This window comes from Chionomys nivalis, chromosome 7 (assembly GCF_950005125.1).
Source record: "Chionomys nivalis chromosome 7, mChiNiv1.1, whole genome shotgun sequence".
In the NCBI taxonomy this organism is placed as follows: domain Eukaryota; kingdom Metazoa; phylum Chordata; class Mammalia; order Rodentia; family Cricetidae; genus Chionomys; species Chionomys nivalis.
The window spans coordinates 5,173,367-5,199,135 of record NC_080092.1 but is presented as its reverse complement, the minus strand read 5'-3'; the positions used below and the strand labels follow the sequence as shown (position 1 = coordinate 5,199,135).

The 25,769-nt window shown below is 43.5% G+C and overlaps 1 protein-coding gene across 1 annotated transcript in view; it reads right to left on the bottom strand.

Annotated features, from left to right (window-relative positions):
- Grin2a (glutamate ionotropic receptor NMDA type subunit 2A) overlaps window positions 1–25,769 on the bottom strand; it is a 421,718-nt gene that overhangs the window by 100,685 nt on the left and 295,264 nt on the right. Inside the window, exon 6 of the mRNA XM_057773629.1 lies at window positions 5,129–5,334. Coding sequence (XP_057629612.1) covers window positions 5,129–5,334 — 206 coding nt within the window. The remainder of the gene's footprint in view (window positions 1–5,128; window positions 5,335–25,769) is intronic.

Below are 25,769 nucleotides of genomic sequence, written 5' to 3'. Positions count from 1 at the left end.
GCAGGGATGTGGGCATGTTTGACAGTGTAACTGGTAGCGGCAGTGGGTTGCAAGCTCCATCTTTTTTCCTTATTTCAAGTCCATGTGTGTCCTTGCTTGACTCAATGTTTTAACCTTTACACCTGATCCTATTCCAACCTTCTACTCAATGATCTGACTTTCTGTGGCTGGATGTGTCATGGTGACTTCCCTAGCTTAGCCTCCAACCTTAGTGATCTTTCCTGACCTTCCCCACATCTGCATACATTCACTCACATACAATGACTGCTGGGATCAATGTTACAAAATGATAAGAAGTGACTACCTGCTTCTCCCCTACCAAATACTCAGAACAGAGGGTTTATGGTGGGCTGAGAAACAACAGAAAAACAGCTTAGGTAAACTCAGTCAATCACAGGTCCAGTTACCATTTTCCTTTCTGTATATGTAGCTTTGACATGTGTGCCCTGATTAGATTCTCTTTCTTCCTCATGGCAACTGTACCACACACAGATACCTCTTCCTCTGTCTGGCTAAGATTCCTGGGATGTGTTGGAAAAAAGTTACAGATGCTCCGTATTTTAGAGTCAGTATCACGGGTATCTTCTGGCCTTGCTGAAAGTCTCAGCCAGCTTTTGAGCTAGTGACCTCCCTTGACCACAAGGTTTATTGCTAGATATAGATGGCTGCAGTGAATGTTCACCCCATAGTCCTCCTCTGTGTAAGCAACTAGGTCCTAAAGACACAACATGAAAGAGACAAGCAAGGTTACTAATTAAATTCATTATGCTGAAGGCACCTGATGACTGCAAGGGTCTGATGGCTCCATCCTAGCCTTGTGAGTGACGGGTTTAGCTTAACCACAGAAAAACCTAGAAGTGATAGTCAGGCTTCTTTGGCTCTCCACCACTACTCAAAGCAAAGATGATTCATAGACAGAAATAAAAGAGGAGAGCCAATAAGACGTGTGGTTCACTGGCTTTGCGATTCTCCTGGGTGGCCAGTGGAGGAAAGCAATGCAAATCAGCACTGTGTGCAGAGCCTGGGCTTGCTATTACAGGCCAGGGAATCAGATGATTTCCCTGGCTCCGGAGGAGAGGCCATCACCATACAGGATGGCTAGGGATATGTGCAATTTGAGTGTGAAGTGTCTCTCACAGGCACATATGTTAGAAGATTTAGTCACTAATAGATGGCTGCCATTTGGGGTGGTTGTGGAACTTTTGGAAGGTGAAGCCTCACTGAAAAGTGGGTTGTTGAAGGAGGCTCTTGAGGCTTATGGTCCTGCCTCACTATTGTTCACTCTCTGCTTCTTAGTCTGATGTATATGCAGACATTCCTGCCTGACAGTCTCTGACCACCGTGGATGAGGTCACATTCACCACCATGCCTTCCCCGCTGTATTAGTTAACTTTCTAGTTGCTGTGACAAAATACCTACAGACGCAAGGAAAAGAGGAGCTCATCTGGGCTTACAGTTTGAGGGTACAGACCATTGTCGACAGCAAGGTGTGGATGCGAGAATGTGAGGCAGCTGGTTAACTGCATCTAGAGTCAAGAAGGAGAGAGAGGCAGAGAGGGAAGAGAGACAGAGATAGAAAGAGACAGACACAGAGACAGAGAGACACAGGTTGGAGTGTTGGCCCTCAGCTTGCTCTCTCCTTGGCATTCAGTACAGAACATCAGGCTAGAGAATGATGCCTTCTACATTTAGGATGGACCTTCCCATCTCACTAAACCCAGTATATAAGCTTCCTTACAGACATGCCCAGAAGGGCATCTCCTAGGTGACAACAGATCCTATCAAATGACAGTATTAACCATCACATTGCCATAATGGACTGGAATTCCTAACACTGTGAGCCAAAACAGACCTTCTTTGAATCTTGATGAGTAAGACAGATGGTTACGGAAAATGTGTGTAGAGCATTTTTAGTATAAAAGAATTATTGGTGCTATAAATCTAGCCAACCACCTATGACTGGTGAGGCTATGGAATGTTGAGGAGAACCTAGTGCTTCCTCTTCCTTAAACAAGGATAATTCTACCTATATTCTGAACATTCTCCTGTATAGTCACAGATAAGTGGAAGCTTCACCCCTCATCAAAGATGTAGCAGACAGAGTCCATTACAGAAGACACAACTAGTCAAGATACAGAGAACAACTGACCATGGGTTCCCAGCCCCAAAATGCTACATCTATGACACAACCAACAACACAACCAACACAACCAACACAACCCCTCCACCTAAGGAACACTGCAGGAGAGGAGGCAAAAAGTTCTTAAGAGCCTAGCTTGAAGCAAATGTTCTGATCCAGAACATTTGCTTCAAGCTAGTGTCTTCTAACAATACATACATACATATACATATATATATGTGTGTGTATATTTATATACACAGAGAGATATATAATACTTTAATATGTAATATATAAAATAACGTCTCTTGAGGAAGAGACCTGGTCAGTCATCCTCATCAACTTAGGCCATGAAACCCATTATGGACAAGTTCAACAGAGCCGCCATATACAGGCTGCCCATGCATGCTTCAGCATTGCCAGGGTATAAATTTCATTATTTCATTCATTTTATGTAAAATAATTTTAAATATTAATATATATTTAAATGGATTCTCTCTTCCCTTCAATGATTTGACAGGTGAAGAGTTTATTGGTAGCATGACCATTTATGCTCGCAGATCAAGGCAAATAATTTTTCCAATTTTCTCTCCATGCCGTCAACACTTTGCAGAGCCGATGGAAACTCATTTCTCAGATTCTGGAGAACCCACTGTTTCAGAGATGCGATGTGAGCCACAAAAGGTCTTCCTCATGAGAGAATCGCCAAGAAAACAAATGTGCTCCCCCTGTCTGGTTGGGATCTTTCTGTAGCCCAGCACAGACCCTTTGATTCTGGAAAAGCAGCTGCTCTCATCTGTGTTAATGCTGGCATTAGAGGATCCTGGTATAACTATTGCTCTAAGTTAAATCCAACACACACAACCACAGCAAGTCCCTCTCATTTCCACATGGAAAAGGAGAAGTTGAAAGCTACTACCTCACTGCAGGAACCCAAACTACAAACTTGAATATATTAAGCTGTTTAATCTTCAATAGAAGAGTCAATTCTTTTAAAGAGACTAATTTATTTGGGTTCATGTTTCTCTATAGAAATGTGACTTAGAACTTTAATCTACTTGGTTTTGCCTCCAAAACTACTGACTATAGTGTATATAATATAATATAATATAATATAATATAATATAATTCATATCATAAACTCATGTACCCCAGGCTGGTCTCAAATTCATTATATACTCAAGCATAAACCTGAACTTCTGACTTCCATATTCCTTTTCTGGAGTGCTAAAATATTCTACCGCTGAGATAGGTTATAGGTTCCCAGTCAGCTGACTGACTTTACACTCTAACTCCTCCCCTAGAGTTGGGAAACACAAGGAGCCCTGCTTGATTGGCTGCTTTGGGCAGAGGGCTGTGTGGTCAGAGGTACCCCGCTGAGGCTAAGCTTTTTGATTTGTGGAAGACACTGCTTTCTTCATCTGCTCAGTTTCAGCCCACAGACTCCAGCCCCTAAGCTCGAGCCCCTTTCCTACATTCTTTCCCACAATTCCTCCAGCTCCCTCCTCTCCAGCCTTCAATGGGTTCCCTGTGGTTTATCAAGCTTGCTATACTCTTTCTCATCATAGGGTCTCTGGATGTTCTTCTTCCAGGCTTCAGATGTCTAACCTGGGGTAAAAGTCATCCAGTATACCAGTGCATGGGAGAAACTGTGTCCACTAATTGACTAATACAGTGCTGAAGCTTTTGGGATGAGTCCCACTGAAGAAGCAGAGTGCTAGGCTTCACAAGGGAGTCACAGCAGGAACAGCCACCATTCAAACACAGTATCCCCAGAGCCTTGCATCTGGGCTTGTCTCCACCAGAACACATATTTCTGGTGGGCTGACCTTCTGATTTGTCATCTGAAATCTCACTGCATAATCCTGCAGACCGCAACACTATTACTTACCTTGTGATCTATAACACTCTTACATAGGCCAGCCTCTCCTGTCACATCCCCTGTGGATTCCCTTCACAAGGCCTAACAGCATTCATTTGCCCTGGTCCTTCACTGACTGAGTTGTCTCTAATCATTTTCAACATGTGACTGCAAGATCCTTGTCTTGACCATAAATGCATCTGTGTCCCCAAAGGGTCTGTACATGAAGGAGAACCCTAAACTGACTATATCAGCTTCCTCTTCAGTGTGAGAAAAGAGAAAAGGGCACAAATGCAGCCCATTCCCACCTGGAACCCACCTAAAAGTCATGTGCAAGACTAGCATGGCCCCAAGCCCAGGCAGGTTTAATTTAAACCTAAAAAGTAAAGAACCCATCTGCGAAATATAAGAGACAGAAAGAACGTGCTGGAGGGGACAAAAACGAGGGAGTCGTTAAAGAAGAGACTAAAGGGCAGCTGAGGTGGTGATGCCATTTGTTGGCCCCGAATTTGAATCCCATCTTTCCTGTTTCCTCACTGGTCTTAAACAGGTTTAATCATTGTTTTTTTTTATTTGTGTAAGTGGTGTGTGTGTGTGTGGGGGGGTGTGGTCTGTGTAGGTGTGTACACATGTGGAGGCCAGAGAACAAACCTGGGTGGTTCTCAGAAAAACTGTACCCCTTATTTTGAGACAGGGTCTCTTACTAACTTGAAATTCAACAAGTAGGTTGGGCTGGCTGTCCAGTGAATCCTAGGAATCCACTTGTCTCTACCTTCCTAGTGTGCCACTACGCCTCACTGGCTTTTTTATTATTATTAATATTAATGTTGGTTTGGGGGCTCAAACTCAGGTCTTTGTGCTTACAAGACAAGCCCTTGACCAACCAATTCATCTCTCTAACCCTGAAGAGTTTCTTACTATTCCTATAATTTGCTAGTTTCACTTTCCCATGAACAAAACCCCCTACTCCGTGTCAACATTGGAATGAAATAGGTGCATACGTGGCAGATCTCCAGGCATATGAGTCTGCTAATCTACATGATCATAACCAGGGGATATGTTTGATATTATGACTGGATTGTGCAGACTGTTGCAAAGCTCCTAGCTAGGACCGAACACATTCAGCCAAGAGCATCCCCGCAACTCACTTGATCTTGACAAACTTCCGACAAGGCACCGTGTTCCTCACGCAGGTCTCCGTCAGCGGGTCGATGTCTTCCACAATGACGAAGGGGGCTTCCTCCAGGGTGACGATGCTCAGGTGGTTGTCGTCTGGCTCACAGTCAGAAAAGGACTTGTACCTCGGCCATACAGCGTGTCTCAGGCTCAGGGTCTGGTTCTCCCATTTGCCCACCTGTGTCACAAACACAAAGACACATTATCCTTTGATACATCACTGACTTCAGAAAGGCAGGTTCTTCTTGCAGGATGCAGGGGAGAGGACATCTAGCAGCCTGAGGAGCCTAACTACTGCATGCCTTATGGATACTTTGCTTGTGCACTAAGAAAGATGGTGAGGACCTGAATATTGGGCAGCTCCTCCACATCCCAGAGAACCCTAGAGGTTGATGAAATGGGTATCTGGTAGTGATGACTACCATATGTACTTCTGGGGCTTCCCAGAATGCTCCAGTGATCTACCAGAGTTCAGGGCAAGGGTGTCATGGAAACAGCATGGGCTGTGACAGTCACAGAGGTACAGGTTTGCATGTGCATCTCCCCACTTCTCAGCTGTGCAAACGCTTCATCACAGGAACAGCATCTGCTTCCTCATCTGTCCTGTGATTCAATCCCACCTGCTTCCTATGCTGTCAGTAGAATTGAGTAGCGCACACACAGCAAATGCAAGTGCCTGGTACAGGAGGCGGACCTCAGGTTTGTACTGATATTGTAGAGAAAGGAAAATGAAAGTGGGAAGCACCAAATATGCTGAGAAATAGGAAGAAGAGAGTAATGTGAGGTGAACGAGCAAAAAATGAGAGGAAGATTGAGCGAGAAGGCGACCTAAGGGGCAGAGCGCTGATGAAATTGGAAGCATCATTTCACCCCGTTGTGGTCCCAGTTAAGTTGCAAATGAAGGTGAACTTTTACTAATCCACAGAGCGGAGACTATTACTGCTTAGCACGCATGAAGACCTGTCAAAACAGAATCGATTGTACTCCCTCTGAGCAGCAGCCAGCATCTTAGTGAAATCAAATTGAAGGCTGTATGTTTTGAACCTTAATTTTATTTGACAGTTTATTGGCACTGCTCACATACTCCCCGGGAGAAGGCTGTCTCCATGCCTTGCTCTCTCCTTCCTCCTCCTGAGCAGTGGCCTGACATCTCAGCAGAGAGGCTAAGTGCCAAGTGCAGGCTTGTCTGTGCTGATGTGACCCGCTCATCTCTCCTTGGGTGACATGAGTACCACCAGAAATGAATCTCAAGCCCTTAAAGAGAATCCAGACACACTAAGTACCAGAGGTGATGAGGTGAAAGGAAAGAGAATTTCTGCTCTCTGAGATTACCTCATCATTTGTACTGGAAAATTTTTGCTGCCTGTAAAGAAACATCCCATGTGGCTAATTACAAAATTGTTGAGCTTTGGTGATAGTGTCCGTTTTTAGACACAGAGGTTGCCAGACTAATTTGGTGAGACAAACATGCTCATCTTTCCATGATGTGAAATATAAGCTTGGGAAAGGGTGGAGTCTGTAGAATTTTTTCTTTGTTCACCATTGATTTATTGCACACCTACTGTGTGCTGGTACCGGCCTAGAATGGTTCTTGCCTTCCTGGTCCTGTCAGTCAGATGAGGGACAGTGACCAAAATAATAATACCAAATCTATACATACATTAAATTTTGCTGTTGCAGAGATGGCACAGTCAGTGAGTGCTTGTACAACTCAGTCCCTACAACTCATGTGATAAAGTAGGACATGCTGGAATGTTCTTGTAATTCCACTGTTGGGGAGGAAAAGTCAGGTAAATCTCTGGACCTTACTGGCTAGCAAGCTTAGCCAAGTCAGTGAATTCCACAACACTGAGAGACACTGAAAAGGAAGGAAGGAAGGAAGGAAGGAAGGAAGGAAGGAAGGAAGGAAGGAAGGAAGGAAGGAAAAAAGGAAGGAAGGACCTTCACATCCCCCCAAACCAGGTAGACAGAATCTTGAGAAACAACACCTAAACACACAAACATTTGCACACACATGAATGCATATATAAGCATAAACGTGCATTTTTTAAACAAACATTTCCATTCCTTTTCATTTTTCTTGAAAACCTCAAATCTGACCTTCCAAAGAGGCTGGGTAGCAGAGTGAGCAGGCCAAAGGCTCCAAGGGCTCATACATTCCGAGTGTTCCTACCATCTTTACCCTTTAGCTGAATAACTGTGAGAAGGTTTCTTAACCTCTCCGAGCTTCACGTTTTCCATTTGTAAAATGCAAGAAACAAGCAGAACTGAGGACTAGAATGAGGTCTAAATGAGGCAAAAATGCACACAATGTACAAAGCCCAGAAGCTAGCAAGGCACAGAATGTAGACAGCGGATGTCCTCAGTCTGTTGTTAGCATTTATGTTAGCATTGTGTTAGCGTCCACCTCCTCTGAAAGGCCATCTTTGCTGCCCCCCAGAGATGGAGAACTCTGTGCCTATGTCCCCTGTGGCATTCCATACTACAGCTACACAAGATCTCTGTAGCCAGGAGACATGGTCACTTAATCTATGTGCCCGCCCCAAACCCAGATCCTACATGGTTAACGTTATAGTTTCAACTTCATAGTTCAACATAGAGGAACTTTCCCTAACTCACACAGTGAGCTAACTACTCCTTTTGGCTCTCTGAGACTCAAACTTAATGCCCCACCACACTCTTGGTGCTTCTATTCATTCATCCTTGATAATTACACTATAGTTTCAAGGCTCTTCCTGCCTTCCAGATGTAGCCTCCCAATTCCCATGTAAATAATATGCATGTGATTTGAGCTGAGCCAATGAGAGACATCCTTGAAAATATTGCTCAGCCTATTAGGATACAGTTGTCATGATGGGAACAATCTGTTAGACAACAAATATTGAGTTAGGTAATAAAAATATCAGAACACTACAGTGATGGTAGCGTGTGTGTGTGTGAGAGTGTGTGTGTGTGTTAGGAGGGTGTGCGTACAAGTGCATGTGAGTTGAGATCAGAGGTCAGTCTTGAATGTTGTTCACCAGACACTGTCTACCTTGTTTCATTTTTGTTTTTGTTTCATGTTTGCATTTGTTTTCTTTTAGAGATTATAATTTAATTACAAGGTTTCTCCCTTCCTTTCTTCCAAGCCTTCCCATATATCCTTTCCCACACTTCTTCAAATTCATGGCCTCCGGGCGTTCTCTGGTTGTTTGTAGGTCTCAGTGTACAGGTGAGGCTTGGTTTTTAGTTAGTGTTCCTCACTAGCCTGAAGACCACTGATCAAGCCAGCCTTGCTGGTCAGAGAGCTTGGGGATAGATGTGATTCTGCCTCCCTGGCACTGGGACTAGAGGTGCACACCACCTGGCTTTTTGCCTTGCCTGAGTGGGATGGTACCCAGGTCCTCAAGCTTGCAAGGCTCTTACCTGACTGACTCATTTCCTGGGCTCCCTTGGGGTCTTACGAGACTGAGTACTGACTTTCCTGAGCTCTTATTAAGTCTCAGCAACACTTTTTCTTTTTTCTTTTTTGTCTCACTTTTTATTTTATTTTTTTAAAAAAGAAAACAAATGATCTTTTTTTTCATCTTACATTCCAGTTCCCACTCCCTCCCTTCCTCCCATTCCCTCCACTTCCTCCCCCAGCCCGACCCCTCATCCACTCCCTGAGAGGGTAAGGCACATTTCTCTGAGGAAGGACCAAGGCCCTTCCCACTATATCCAGGTTGAGCAAGATATCCATCCAAAGAGAATGGGTTCCAAAAAATCCAGTACAAGCAGCAGGGACAAATCCTGATGCCATGGCCAGTGGCCCCACAGTCTGCTACAGCCATACAACCGTCACCCACATTAAGAACTAGCTTGGTCCTATGCTGGTTTCTTCCCTGTCTGGCTGGAGTTGGCAAGCTCCTATTAGCTCAAATAAACTATTTCAGTAGGTGAACCCATCTTGGTCTTGACCTCTTTGCTCTTATTTTCACTCCTCCCTCTCTTCAGCTGAACTTTGGGAACTCAGCCCAGGGCTACACTGCTGGTCTCTGCCCTGTCTCCATCAGTTGCTGGATGAAAGTTCTATGGTGACATTTAAGATAGTTGTCAATCTGACGACAGGGCAAGGCCACTTTGGGCACCCTCTCCACTATTGCGTAGGGTCTTAGCTGGGGTCATCCTTGTGGATTCCTGGGAATTTCTCTAGTGCCAGGTTTCTTGTAAGTCCCATAATGGCTCCCTCAATCAAAATATATCTTTCCTTGCTCTCTGTCTCTGTTCTTCCCCTATCTCAACTACCCCATATCCTCAAGTTCTCCTCCCCTCTCCACTTTTTACCTCCACCTCTTCTCCACCCTCCCTTCTCCTCCCAGCCCCATGATCCCAATTTTGTCAAGAGATCTTGTCTATTTCCCCTTCCCAGGGGGATCTATATATGTTTCTCTTAGGGTTCACCTTGTTACTTGGCTTCTCCAGAATCATTGTCTATAAACTCATTATCCTTTGCTTTACAGCTACTATCCACTTATGAGTGAGTACATACCATGTCCATCTTTCTGGATCTGGGTTACCTCAGGGCTACCTCACTCAGAATGGTTTTTTTCTAGTTCCATCCATTTGCATGAAAATTTCAAGTTGTAATTTGTTTTTTTACCACTGAGTAGTACCAAACTCTTTTTACAAGGCTACAGTTACCCTGATACTGAAACCACACAAAGATTCAACCAAGAAAGAGAATTACGGACCAATCTCCCTCATTAACATTGATGCAAAAATACTCAATAAAATACTGGGAAACTGAATCCAAGAACACATAAAAAAAATCATCCACCATGATCAAGTCAGCTTCATCCCAGAGATGTAGGGATAGTTCAACATACAAAAATCTATCGATGTAATCCACCATATAAATAAACTGAAGAAAAAAAATATGATCATTTCATTAGATGCTGAAAAGACATTTGACAAAATCCAACACCCATTCATGTCTTGGAGAAAGAAGAAATACAATGAATATACCTAAACATAATAAAGGCAATATACAGCAAGCCAACAGCCAACATCAAAGTAAATGGAGAGAAACTCAAAGCAATTCCACTAAAAACAGGAACAAGGCAAGGCAAGGCTGTCCACTCTTTCCATATCTATTCAATACAGTACTTGAAGTTCTGGCTAGAGTAATGAGACAACAAAAAGAGATAAAGGGGATACAAACTGAAAAGGAAGAAGTCAAACTTTTTCTTCTTTATCACACACACACACACACACACATATATATATATGTATATGAGGACTACTGATTTTTTTAGTTGATCTTGTATCTTGCCACACTGCTGAAGGTATTTATCAGCTATAGGAGTTTCCTGGTAAAGTTTTGGGGGTCACTTATGTATACTATCATATCATCTGAAGATAAAGAAGGTGCAAAAGAAATCAGAGAAACATCACCCTTCACAACAGCCACAATAACATACAATATCTTGGAATAACACTAACCAGAGAAGTGAAAAACCTGTTTGACAAGAATTTTAAGTCTTTAAAGACAGAAATTGAAGAAGATTCCAGAAAATATAAAGATCTCCCATGTTCTTGGATAGGTAGGATCAACATAGTAAAAATGGAAATCCTACAAAAAGCAATGTGTAGATTCAATGCAGTGCCATCAAAATCTAAACATGATTCTTCACAGACCTTAAAAGAACAATAATCAACTTCATATGGAAAAACAAAAAACCCTGGGTAGCTAAAACAATCTTGTACAAGAAAGGAACTTCCAGAGGCATCACCATCCCTGACATCAAGCTCTATTATAGAACTACAGTAATAAAAACAGCTTGGTATTGGCATATAAACACACAGGCTGACCAATGGAATCAAATTGAAGACCTGAATATTAATCCACACACTTATGAACACCTGATTTTTGACAAAGAAGTAGAATTATACAATTGAAAAAAGCATCTTCAACAAATGGTGCTGGCATAACTGGATGTCAACATGTAGAAGAATGCAAATAGATCCATATCTATCCCCGTGCACAAAACTCAAGTCCAAATGGATTAAAGACCTCAATTAAATCTGACCACACTGAACCTGATAGAATAAAAGTGAGAAATAGCCTTCAATGCACGGGCACAGAAGATCACTTCCTAAATATAACATTAGTAGCACAGACATTGAGAGCAACAATGAATAAATGTGACTTCCTGAAACTAAGAAGCTTCTGTAAAGCAAAGGACATGGTCATTAAGACAAAAGAGCAGCCTACAGAATGGGAAAAGATCTTCGCCAAGCCCACATCAGACAGAAGACTGATCTCCAAAATATATTAAAAAATTAAGAAATTAGACATCAAAATTCCAAATAGTCTAATTAAAAATGGGGTACAGAACTAAACAGAGAATTCTCAACAGAAGATTTTCAAATGGCCAAAAGACACTTAAGGAAGTGTTCAACAATCTTAGTCATCAGGGAAATACAAATCAAAATGACTCTTAGATACCATCTTACACCTGTCAGAATGGCTAAGATCAAAAACACCAGTGATAGTGTATGCTGGAGAGGGTGTAGAATAAGGGGAACAGTCATCCATTGCTGGTGGGAATGCAAACTTGTATAACCACTTTTGAAATCAGTATGGTGCTTTTTCAGAAATTTGGGAATCAACTTACCTCAGGACCAGCAATACCACTCTTAGGTATATAACCAAAGGATGTTCAACTATACCACAAGGACATGTGCTCAGCTATGTTCACAGCAGCATTATTTGTCATAGTCAGAACCTGGAGACAACCTAGATGCCCCTCGTTCGAAGAATGGATAAAGAAAATAGGTACCACTTTTAGTACCATTTTAATTCCTACACACCTCCTGAACAAACAATAAAGTTACGGGCAGATTTTTTTTAAAATCCCTTTCATGAATATTTTTCATCCTTAAAAACAGCCCTCTACTCACCCAAATAGGCTGGGTAGGAGGAGGAAAAAAAACTTTTGGTTTCAAAATAAACTGAATTTTGATGATAGAGCTTTGGGGTATTTTCAGAAAATATACTGAAGTTTGGAGGACAAAGAAAAATAATTGACCTCTGATGGAGAGAAGTGATTTCACTCGAAAGAAATATAAAAAGGAGAAATTAACTTTGTAAGGATTTTTTTTAGCCATTCTTATTAATATAATTTAAATACGGAGCTTTGAGGACACTAACTGCCCTTCAGCTTCTAGAAAGTGCCCTATGAATGGGCAATGATTACTCTGAAAATGTTCAGCCAATATGTTCTCAGAGCAGATAATTTCAGCTGCAGAAACTGCATGTCTCGAGTTAATGTCTTTGCCTCTTCATGTCTGGATAAGCTCAGAGGGATGTCACGGGGACAGCAAGCGTCTGGAAGAATTTAGGTTAATAGATGTGTGCATCTCTTTTTTCAAATGCTTGATCCTTTTTAATCTATTCATGAAATTCTTATAAGATACAATTAAAATAATTGCATAGTTGGCTTTCAGATCTCCAAACCATAAAAACACATACATGACTGTGGGTGGGGGAGGATGCAGCTCAGTTGACAGTGATGAACGCATACATGACTGGGGATGGGGGAATGCAGCTCAGTCAACAGTGATGAACACATACATGACTGTGGGTTGGGGAGGATGCAGCTCAGTTGCAGAGTGATGAACACATACATGACTGTGGGTCGGGGAGGATGCAGCTCAGTCGGCAGTGATGAACGCATACATGACTGGGGATGGGGGAATGCAGCTCAGTCGACAGTGATGAACACATACATGACTGTGGGTTGGGGAGGATGCAGCTCAGTTGCAGAGTGATGAACACATACATGACTGTGGGTCGGGGAGGATGCAGCTCAGTCGGCAGTGATGAACGCATACATGACTGGGGATGGGGGAATGCAGCTCAGTCGACAGTGATGAACACATACATGACTGTGGGTTGGGGAGGATGCAGCTCAGTCGGCAGAGTGATGAACACATACATGACTGGGGATGGGGAATGCAGCTCAGTCGGTAGAGTGATGGCATAGCATGCACAAAGTCCAGATCTGATCATCAACATTGCATAAAATTGAGTATCAGAAACTCAAGATTACCCTTGGCTCCAAAGCCAGTTTGAGGCTATCCAGGGCTATAAGAGACCCTGTCTCACAAATAAACAGACCAGCAACAATAAGGATGCCAAAGTTCTGAATCTAGCCCTCATCGATACCTCAGGCCGCCTCTGAAACCCACGCCTCACCTACACACAGCTCCAAGCAACCTTTCTTCCATCTCTGCACCTGTGGTCTGACCTACTGAAATTCTACCAGCTCTTTTTCAGGTCCTACCACCTCAAATGCCAGTTCTCCAGTGGATGGTAATTCTCCATATGAGGTGTGTGTGTGTGTGTGTAATCTCTAGAACCTTTTTATTTCCCTCACTTGTCCTTTCATGAACTCCATACACCTGCAGCAAATGATTCGTATCGTTGATGGCAGGAGCCCCTAGGGCTGCACCAATGACAGTCCTCAGAGAGACTGCCCCTCTTTGCAGCAGCACTCATTGTCTGGCTGGAAAAAAGTGGAGCAGTTACAGGGGCTGGGATGCAGATCCGCTTAGCGGTAGAGTGACGGTTGGCGTGTGCAAAGTCCAGCCGCAGAACACCAAAAAGTACACTGTGCTGCTGAACAGAACCACAGCAATATCATCAATTCTTTTTAATAGAATTCAAAGTTAAAAGAGGGGAACTGCCTGCTTACCCAACTCCTCTCCTTGGAGACAGGGCAATAGAGATTGCAAAATTAAAAATCAGAGAAGTTTATTAAAAGTGACAATAGAAGCTGAGTTCACACCAGCTATGACCCAGTCCGACTGGGTCCCTGGAGCTCAGGGGGTGATTTCATAAACAGATGAAAAAGCAGGCTTTCCGACAAAAATTTCGCTTGTGTAAAACATGAGAGAACATTTCACTCCAGTTAATAAGGAGTGATTTTCTTTCAAGCTGGAGGGAAGGTAAGTAACGAACTCTTCAGGAAGATGAAGTTACAGAGGAAAGCAAAGCAAACAGGAGGCCAATTTCTTCCCACCTGAAACATAAAAATCTTCAAAAGGCGTAAGAGAAGCGACCGTAAAATGATTTCATGTCCATGTTTTGCATAACTAGCATCATCCATCGCGTTGTTTCCAGGACTCTGCAAGCCGATAACAGGACTAAGTCATTTCGTGTCAGAGGTGGCAGCTGGAGGCCCCAGGAAGATCTGAATTTGGTGGATCAAGGGATGACAGCACAGGCTGCTGTAGCCTGACAGCAGGCTGAAATGCGCCATGGCCAGAGCATTTCACAGTGGGGTTTAGTACTTCGCCATATTTATAATAAGTGTGGTATGTGAGTTCACCTATGGCAGCCAGTACGTGGAAGCCAAGTACTCAGCTTTCCGGGCCAGTTATATGCAAACAAGCTCTACAAAGAAGTTGCTAAGAAGCAGTTGCAAGTTAGCTTGCCTTGTTTCAGTGCAGTGCAGACTCAGGGGCCATTTGAGAACAAGACATTTTCAATGCAGCAATTGGAGGAGGTGAAGATATGAAACTTCAATCATTGACTGAGAATGAAGTCAGGGAGGTCATGATAGGAACATGAGCCTTTAATCCCAGAATTTGGGAGACAGAAGCAGGCAGCTCTGTGAGTTCAAGGCTAGCCTAGTCTACATAGTGAGTTTAAGACGTCAGGGCTACACAGTGAGGTCCTATCTCAAAACAAATAAACACAAACAAACAAAGAACAAGAATGAACTTGGGCCGGTGACAATGATTGCCAAGTGTGAGGACTTGACCTAGACTCCTGGACACCACGTGCTGTAAGAAGAGACCTAACCCCTTCTAGTTGTCCCATGAGCTCCTCATTCACACTGAGGCTCACATGCACACGTGTGTATGCGTGTGTACACACAGAGTAAATAAACAAATGTAACATAAAAAATTCAAAAGAATGAACTCCTAGGAATGGGGATACTGAATTTATGGGCAAAGTGCTTGCCACACAGCGTGAGGACCTGAGTACAGATCTCCAGGACCAAAACTAAAATTAAAAAGGGCTAGGAATGCCATGGCGCCTCTGAAACCCTAGCACTGGGAAGGCAGAGACAGGAGCATCCCCTCATCTCACTGGTTACCTGGAGAAGCAGAATCATCAGGGAGCTCCAGACTCCTGGGAAGTCCTGTCTCGAAGAACAAAGTAGGGAGTGGTGGCAGAAGACACGAACCTCCCTCCAGACTCTACATCTACAAACACATGTGGATATGCACAACCATGCATTCTTATACCCCACAGGGAGAGAGACAGAATGAGGGAGGAACGGAGGGGGAGAAGAGAGAGGATAGGAAGGGAAGGAGGAAGGAAGAGTCCTAGATTTCCACAGTTCTGGATCTGGCTGGGACCTGAAATTTTGGCTGGAGTCTTAAGGGCTTTCTGCTCTGGATCATCCAAGGACCCTATTTTGAGGTGTACCAGGAAGGTTGTAACTTTGGCTACAGGCAGAATGCAATGCAGCTGGAGAAATAGATGGAAATCTTTCTTCCTGGGTGACTTACATAACCAGTGGCAACTGCCAGCAGATCTAAATGAGTTTGATCAGCTATTAGAGCCTTAATTAAATTCCTCTCAGCTGAAATTTCAAAATTGCCTAATTGTTACACAGCTCACATTACAGCTGTTGACTTTTTTTCCTTCTGTAACCATTCTCGGGTTGATCCAATATCTTTACAGATAAGAGCACCAACTGTTGTAGAACCGAACACCAAATTGGTCATTTGTGGAGATGTATTTCAGTCTTCGGCATTTCCACAAATAACTCAGATATCTACACCCATTCTTCCTTTTTTATTGATGTATATTTATTATATGGTATGGGATTTCAGAAAGATTGATTTTTTTTTCTGTCTGTGATGTTCTTCGTGTTTATCCCCGCTCCCCATACCCCATACCACCAGCATCCTTCCTTTGCCTTGAATCCCTGTCTTCTGCTTTCATGCGTGTATGTGTGCATGTGCCTCTGTGTGTGTTTTTATGTGTATATATCTGTGTGCATGTGCGTGAGCATGTACGTGTGTGTGCATACGTGGGCATGCGTGTGTGCGTGCATGTGGAGGGATTATATATCTATAAAGAAACCTAAAACTCACAAATTAAAAAAAAATGCAGTACTTGTCTTTCTGTGCCTGGCTTATCTGACTTGATATAATGTTCTCCAATTGCATCCAGAAAATGATGAAACTCCATCCTTTGTGGTGGAATAAAATGCCATTGTGGATAAATAGCATGTTTCCTTTATTCACTCACCTCGACTATTCTGTAACCTGGCTATCAAGAACTCTGCAGTGACACACGGATGTGCAGGTACATGGGAGGCTTATTGACTTCGAGTCCAGGAGCAGCAGAAAAGGATCTTATGGTAATGTTCCTCTCTTCCTGCTCAGTCAATGGGAGAATAGCTCAAGGCTTGTTCTCGTTTGAAATTTAAATTTAGAAGTGGAAGTCTTTGACTTCATTTTCTTGAGGAGCTTGTGTATAATCTCTGGGACTCCTCTGTTCCTAGGTCCCCGGGGACGGACAAAAGCCTTATTTCTTCAGTGTTCTTTCAATTATTAAAAGTGATGTGCTTTGCTAATTAGCTAAGCAACTAACAGTGTTTTCTTCCGCCTCTTTGATTCCACATTGCAAAGATCTAACACCTGAGACTTGAAAATTCATGGAAAAAGTAAAAGGACCTTTCATGATCAGTAATTAATTTTTTGACATGCTCCTGGGAGTCCTTTTTATTGTATAGCCTCTGTATTAGCCATCCTTTCATGGGCTGTAATAATAATTATTAGATAAGTATAGGCAATGGCATTTATTTGGGTACTACAACCCCCCCATAAGCACTTTTTTATTTTATTTCCATGATTTTGATGATTCTGTAAGGGAAAAAAAGCTGCTATCCTCAATTTGCAAACTGAAAAACTTGACAACTTAAGTTACTTGCCCAAAATCAAACAGTAAGTTAGAGGTTCTGAGATTAGGATGCCAGATTTCAGGGACCCCAAGGCTTCCAAGGTGACATCATATCTGCCTTTAGAAGCTTCAAGGAGAATAATGAGTATGAGAGCTCTCTGGTGGGGAGAATGTGAGTATCCCATGACTCAGTCAGGAAGGAAGCAATCAGCTCCCTCAATGGACAGAGTGATGTCCTGAGAGGTGGATACGCAGGTGCTGGGCCCCAGAGTGTATAGCCTACATCCTTTAAGAGAGGGACTTTATTCACTTTCCCTGTGAAGTACAGGGAGAGAGAGAGAGAGAGAGAGAGAGAGAGAGAGAGAGAGAGAGAGAGATGAGGTGGTCTGGCAGCTCGCTTTCATGTATGGCAGCTTTATTTCCCCAGTTTTCCTGTGAACCTCTAAGTTCTCCAACATGGAAAATGCCTTCAACAGCAGTGCTATTACCTTGTGGCCCTGGGGTTGAATTCCAGTGCTTTGAGCACGGGCATCCAAAAGGCAATTAGAATAATAGATCAGGGGAAAGAATCCTCCACTCAAATGTGAGCTGCATGACAATTGGGTAATTTGGGGATTTCAACCAAGAGGAATGTAATTAAGGCTCCAGCAACTGATTAGGCCTTTTTGGACTCCCTGGTAGCCTCCATCCCATTACATAAGGTCCCTTAAAGGGAAGTCCGCCTCCTGTTGTGTTGGTGCGCTTCCGATGCTGATGCTGGGGCTTAAGAAGGCACTATCTGTTCACATGACTGCATCTGTTTTTACTGAAACCCAAGTGCAAAACTGTGTGTGGAGCTTGTCACAGTGCCACGAAATTGAAGAAGATAACTAAGTCTTCAAATCAGTTCAAGCAGGCATCAAAGTGCGTCGGGGGTGGTGGTCACGGAATGGGGATTGGGGTGGGGGAGCTGTTAAAGGAGAACTCAGCCCGTCCTCTCTTAGAATGGGCAGTGATTCTTACTTTTTAAAAAAAAAGATCTCCACAAAGACTGTTTAGAAATGTGGCAAAGGTTTTCTCTCTACCTTCTTGTGTGCTTTGTTCTGAGTAAATTTCAAAGATCAGCCTCACTTCTGACTGTAGAATAAGTGAAAGGCCATTTGCAATCAGGGGGAGTCAGCCAGCAGCTCTTCAAGGAAGCATTTATCTGGGCAATGCTTAGTAACTCTGCCCCCTTGGCCATGCTGCCAGTGAGCTAGCAATTGGTCAGAGAGGTAGGCGTGCTCAGAGCCTGGGAACGGCTGAGCCTTTCGTTCTTACCAGCCTAAGACAATACAGATATGACTCTTCCTCTTTGGCAATTTTCCTTCTTAATGAACTTTAAAGTGGTAAAATTTTGGTCTGAGACTTTACCTATTTATAAAAACCGGTACTCTCTATGTAATCAAATTCAGGTTAAGGAAGCAACAGGCATTAGTGCATGAAAGTCGAGAGTGGATGGATTTCCTCACTCAGCATTATGAAAAAAAGCTAGTTCCATGTAGATATCAGGCCTGAAAATTCACATTTAACCTCATCTATAGTGTCTGCAAAGTTTTCAGACAAGGCTGCCAGACCTGAGGGTACCGATTGGTGAAAGACATTTCATCTCCTGACCCGTGAGAAGTTAGCAGGCTGCCAATGCTGAACTGTTTGGTCTCTGATGGGCATCTGTGATTCTGTATCTGGGGCAAAATAATAAATTTAAATCCTTGAAGTGGACATTTGTCTCCTTTCAGGATGAAGGGGAGTCAGGGTTGACGCCTGAGGCCCCAAAGCTATTACAAGGATATGAACCAAGCCCTTGTGTGGGGGTTAGCTCCAAGGCCACGGCAAACTGCTGCTCAGAAGCTCAGTCCTCCTTAGGTAAGACGGCATTTTGACAGGCATTTTTCTTTGCTGAGCTCTGGCCCCCAAATGACTTTGCTCCAGGCTCTGTCTGAGCCTGAAAAGATTCTGGCAAGAGGATCTTCTGAAATACTAAAACCAACAGAAGATTTAATGGTCAGGAAACTGTAATAAGCTTAAGCACAGTTCTGTGACTAGGGGCTGAGTACTTCCTGCAGAAGTATGAGGACCTGGGTTTAAATCCCCAGCACATTCACAAAGTAGGGCCACAGCAGCACAAGTCTGTAATTGTAGTTCTGATGCGGAGAGCTGGGAGGAACTATTATATCCTATCAGCAAGCTTCAGGGTCAGTGAGAAAGAAGAGAAACTGAGGAAAATATGCCAACATCAGTTTCTGACCTTGCTGTCACACAGTGACAAATGCATATACGCTCATACAATCGTGATTATTGGACGTGTTGGGAGGGAGAGGCGGTCCCTAAGGGATGTTTCAGCTAAGAGTCATTATTTCATAGAACAGAGCCTAAGTGACCCTTGACTGTCGATCAAGTCTCACACACGACTGTCCATCCTCATCTCAGATGTGAGTGCACAATTCCAGTGCTCTGGAGGGTGACTGAGAGGAAACTAGAATGGGGGCAACCGGCCTACAGCACCTCAGCACCACACTTCTTTTCGGCAGCCGAAAAGAAACCACAGCGACCAGAAAAGCAAAGTGACAATATATACATAGCGGCAGCATCTTCACTAAACTTTCAGATTTGTACAAATGATAGTCAAATGTAGAATCCTAAGGGAGCTGATTGGTGTCATAACTATTTAGCAAGAGCATTCTCTAGGGTTCCGTGATGCAATGTCTTGGTTCATGCATTCAGTAAAGTGTTTAGTGTCTGCTCTGTGACCCCAGCATTCCCAGCAGTATCTCTTCAGGGTGAGTGGCCTCTCACCCTGGGGTCAGCAAAGGATCAGACAGGAGTCAAATGTTTTAGAGTAAGTCATGGGTTACAGATGGGGCTTCCTGCTTCAGTTTTGTTGTTGTTATTTTGAGTTAGATTCTCCCAAAGTAGCTTAAGTAGGTCCTGAACTCACAATTCTCCTGCTTGAGTCTCCAGAGTGCTGAGATCACAGGTATATGCCACTACACACACACTGCGTTTTCTATTTTTAAATGGTTGCAAGAATTATATGTATGACACACGAAACTTCTATGAGATTTGAATTTGTGTCCATAAATAAAGCTTTCCTGGAGCCCAGCTGTGCTTGTTTTCCTGCCTTCCCTTCCCATGCCTTGTCACGCTAACAAGGCAGGGCTGGGGGCTCCATGGGAAGAAGTGCATCCCAAGCCGAAAATATCAGTAAACAACGTTTGCTAATCACCATTCTAAATTCCTATTGGTGAAAAACTATTAACTGGGCAGTCAGGAAGACAAAACAGAGTGCTCTCAGAATGAATCATACAACAACATTTTAAGAAATGATAAGAGCAAAGGCTCAAAGATGAAATAGATGTAGAAATGCCTCAGAAGTGGTAAATGAGGAATTAGGAAAGGCTCAGGGTGTTTGGCGTCTGCAAAGGAGGGAATCAGAATGGAGAGAAGGGGCTTGGAGCCCGGGGAAACAGTGTGGACAGAGGCTTAGGTGCTAAACTGAAGGGGTGTGGCTATAAGTCAGGAATTCACCCAAACTGGATGAGGCACACTAAGCACATAGGGAAGAAGAGAAGAGAAATGAAGGGAATGACTTGGGTGGGGTGCAGAGGCAGGAGGACATCGGTCTAATGTCCCTGCCTGCTCCCTGGGATCTGGCTGTTTTTGAGTTCACATCTGTGACTAGCTTTGCGATTCCTTCCAGCTTGACCCAGAGCCTATGTGTGCTGTGTGGTGACTTCACTCATGTGCCCTGTGCACCATACTGGACTTGTCCTATTTGTCAGTAATTGATGTCATCCCCTTCACAAACGCGTTCACATTTCTCCAGAGACTTGCTTAAGCTTGGAGGTCCAATTTAGAAACATCTGTCCATGAACTACCTCCAGTCCACTTTAGCCATTTATCCCAGTGGCATAAATCTAATTAGAAAAACTAAATTTCAATGATTCTAGGAGAAGCTCTAGACTCACTCAGGTAGCTTATGTCTCTTCTCCAGTGTCATGTTGGCCCTGGACATCTCTGTTTACTTACAAATGACTCCCCATGCGTTCACTTCTTCACTATTCTCGCCAACAGTTTTCATTCTCCATAACCACAGAGCTTGTCACATGGGCACAAATGCCTGTCCCTACCTGTCCTTGTGACACCCACCTGGCACATCCACCCCTTTCTGAACCAATCTAACCAGTTTTGCACCTGTAAACCACTGGACAGGTAGAGAACATCACATGACCAACTAGCTAAATGTCGTTTCAAATTCCAGGACTCCCTCTCCCACTAGAAAGATTCCTCCTCTCCTAATTGCATCTCCACCATCCCTAGGAACTATTTCAAACCTTCACACCTGCCCACAAGCCTTCAGACTGCCAGCAACATCTTAGCTCCCAGTGGATGAATCTATCTCGTATTTTAGTTTGGAAGGACAATCCACGTAATCCATAAACTCACCTTGTCTCTGCACATGCCTTCCTGCTCCTTTGAGACTGAAAAAGGCATTTTTTCATCTAGACCATCAGTTCCCAACTTGTGGGTCAAAACCCCTTCTGGGGTCAAACGAGCTTTTCGTAGGGGGCCACGTAAGACCATCAGAAAACACAAATATCACGATTCATAACAGTAGCAAAATTACAGTTATGAAGTAACAGTGAAAATAATTTTATGGTTGAGGGTCACCACACCATGAGGAGCTGTATTAAAGGGTCACAGCATTCAGGAAGGTTGTGAAGCACTGAGCTAGACTAACAGCAACTCCACTCCTTGTGCTGGATACCTGAGATCTTTAACACATCGCTCTTCAGTAAACAGCTTCTGCGTCATTGTGGGCCACTCCATCTTCCCCCAAAGGGCCTAACTCTTTGACTGATGCAAGCCTCAGAAGTCTCTACCTTGACTCTTGATCTCAACCATCCATGCTTAGATCTCTCCTGCTCCCCAGTCTTCAGTTATTAGCCCTACGTCAACAGCAGGTAGCTCCAACTCCTTTCCACCAGCCCCTTCCTGCTGCCCCCAAGGAGTCTCAGTCGCCAACATGATTAGGGTTGACTCATGCTCTTCTCTTAAGTCATAAGAGAAATGCAAATTATCTCCCATCTGCAAGTATGAATTATTGAAATCCCAGTGCTCCGAATGATCCTCAACTCATCTCTCTTCCTCTCTCCCCTGTATATACTAAACTAAATACTACACCTTGAAACTACAAACACAGTGCGGGTTTTTAATCTGCCCTGGCCTGTGAAGAAGCTTCTCATTAGACTTTCCTGCTTTGGAGTAATCTTCCCACCAGTCTGCTCTCCAGACCATGCCTCTAAATATCTCTGTCACGTGAGCATTCCACTGCTCTTGCTATGATTCTCAATTACGACTGGAATGGGATGTTGGTACCGTGGTCTGACTCAGTCTCTAGACTGGCCTTTCTAGCTCTTTAGACCTCCCAGTGTTGTTCTTGAGAGCCAACTCCTGATCCCACTCTGCTCCATGTGGATTCATAGAGTGCCAAACCCAAGCACAGATGCTAGGCGCATCCAGCACTTCTCTCGGGAACCACTTTTAACACCATCTACCCCATCCATCCAGAAAATGCCCTGCCCTGCCCTCCCTTTGCTAGGCACCACCTGTCATTCAGACCCCAAGGCCAAGAAACCAGTCTCCAGCTCCATGGGGTCAGGGAGATGCTCTCTTGTCTCCTTCTTCATCAGTTATAGTACCCAAACGCTCGTCTGTTGCTCTGGTGGACTCCTGCAGTTCAGGGACTGGGTTCTGCCTACCTTTGTGTCTCTTGTATCCAGCTCAGGGCTCTAAACGCTCATTAAATAAGTTAATTAACAACCTAAACAATTGGACCATCCTAATGGCTCCCCCTGCAGCCAATGATCAGCTTGGGTTGTTCTCTGAGGTGTAAAAACCATACAGACTATGGAGTCAGGGAGCACGGGCTTTCACCTGGCTACAGAACTCGTCAGATCTGGAGCCTTGTTCAGTGGCGCCTCTCAAACACTGACTTCCTCATCTGTGAAGTGGGCATTCGAAGAATCATCAGACTGTGCAATTTTTATGAGAATTAAACAAAACAAAGAAATAAGCAATTCAGTGAAAGTGTACAGGATTGGTAACAGTCTCTTCCCTGTAACTGGCCCAACCCATGTGACCTGGCTCATACTATTCAAGGTCTTGGCGTGTTCTATTAACTCACACAAATGAACCATTGGACAAGACGCCCAGCCCTTAGAAAGCTTTCAAAGAATGTTTGCTTCCACCTCCAGTGTGCACATCCTCCTACAGTCATGGCCGATTCCTGGATGTGACTCCAGAGCGCATAAACCAAGGCACTGACTGCAAAGACTGCTCCCACGGCTTGTCTAACAGCGGAAACGGGCATTCACTTCTCGCCTCTGTAACACGAGATCTGCTTTGCACTTAACTGCTGACGATTTTAAATAGAACTCATATTGTCTATTAATACAATTCTATGCACAGAGAAGGTCCTGCCAAAAGCAGCCTGCCATTACCTTAGTTCTCCAATAAACCCAAAGGCCTGGAAATTATTTTATTCTCCTGTTTCTGGCTGGAGGTTCTGCACTATTAATGCATATCATTAATTTCATAACTATAAATGTGACTCAAACTTTTTTGGATCCTTTGGGCTTGTTACCGTTTGGCTGGCCAAGACTGTGCTGGGAAAAGATGAATAGAAACAGACAAAAGCAACCTCAGAAAACAGGCACATTGGAGGAAGTACCCTCGTCAGAAAGCTGCATCCTTAGAGGGGAAATAATATCAAAGATATCTGAATTTATAAGGCCCTTGTTAATATCACATTCATTTATTGTTCATGACAGTCACATAAAGATGAAAGAGCAATCGCTGCCATTGTTCAGAAGAGTGAAACGGTGTTCATTCAAGTAGCTTGTCTGGGAAGAGACAGAGTTTTCTGGCTACCATTTGCTTAATTGTGTGCACTACACTATTCACCTACCGTGTGGGCTGCACAAATCTTCCGAGGATGTTGATCTTTAGCGTCTACATCTGCTTCTGAGAGAAAGAAGTAGTTCTCAGAAATCCACTCAAAATGCAAAAAGCAAAAGAAAATAAGTGTCATTTAAAAAATTTAGATTGCACTCGGAATGTGTTGCAGCTCCCGTTGGCTAAGCCTTTCTACCAGGCCCCACACTCTCTACTGGGTGTTTGGCATAAATTACCAATAACTTTTTCAATCTTGAAAGGGGCTGGGTGATGATGTTCAATTAGTTCACATCTCTGTCCTCCAACTTTCCCATCTAGAAATAAACTCTGGCTTAGCATTATAAAATGTGAAGGGGGGAACGCTCAATGTGCTTAGCTAGAGACCCTCTAGAGCTTGGAATTCGCTGGTCATTTTGTTTTCATAGTTAGGAAAGAGATAGAAAAACTAAAGTATGTTTCTTACTTGAATTCTTTACCTCTTACAGCATAGGCGATATCACCCGCTCTGTAGAATTTGACTGAAGAAGGAACATAACATCATGGTCCAAGCACAGGCTTTGGAAACTCACAAACTGAGTCATTATCTAGCTCAGATTGTTGAAAATTGATTGTTTTCTTCCCCCTTTGTTTTCTCATTTAAAAAATGGGCATCATAACAATACTAATATCATAAAACATTTGTAAATAGAAGGGGTTATGAGGACAGAGGTGGTTCCATGGGCAAAGTGCTTGCTAAGCAAGTTTTAAGGATATGAGTTCAGATCCCCAATACCCACGTAAAGCCAGGAGTAACAGCACAGTCTGTCACCACAGTGCTGAAGAAAAGAGGATCCCTGGCGTTGTTGAAACTGTGAGCTCCAGATTCAGTGACACACTCTATACCAGATGAGCGCCTCTGAGTGAGAGGGTCAGGCAAATATCATGACAGGCCCCTAACAACTCAGTTAAGAACTAGGCCTGGGCCAAACCACTCCCCATGTGATAACCAAACAAAAACAAAGCCAGAGACTTGTCTAGATTTGCCCAAGAATGGAAAAGTTATAGCCTTAGCCCACCCCGCCAGCCCTAACCAATTAGAAATGTACTAATATGATTGCCATTTGCATAAACCAATCCTAAATAGAAGGGTCACACTGCTTTTAAAATTCTTGTAGCTGTGCTTAACAGGAGCTTACACATCCCTCTCAAGGTAATGTCATTTTGTACAGGTGTGTGCAGCCTCACATGCTTAAGGAATAATAAACACTCTTGCTGATTGCAGTGTGACTGGTGGTCGATTGAGGATTTCTCATGAACCCTAACACTGAGTTCCATAGATTCACACACACGTGCACAGACACACACATCACATACACATATACACCCACCACATACACACACCACATACATATACCACATACACACCACATACACACATCACATATATACACCATATATACCACACACACATGCATACCACATACACATGCATAAAAGGCCATGTATCTAAAGACCTCTCAGGAAGCATTGATGATGGTGGCTTGAATAAGGCACAGACAGACACATTGCAGATGGGGTGGGAGAGCATTATCATTAACTCTGTTCTACCGAGGTCTGAGAAATATGAATAATGAGGCTTCAAGGTTGACCAGGCTATCAGAACTAAATGAGCCTCAAGGCCAAGCTTACCCCCCGAAAATATTCAACAC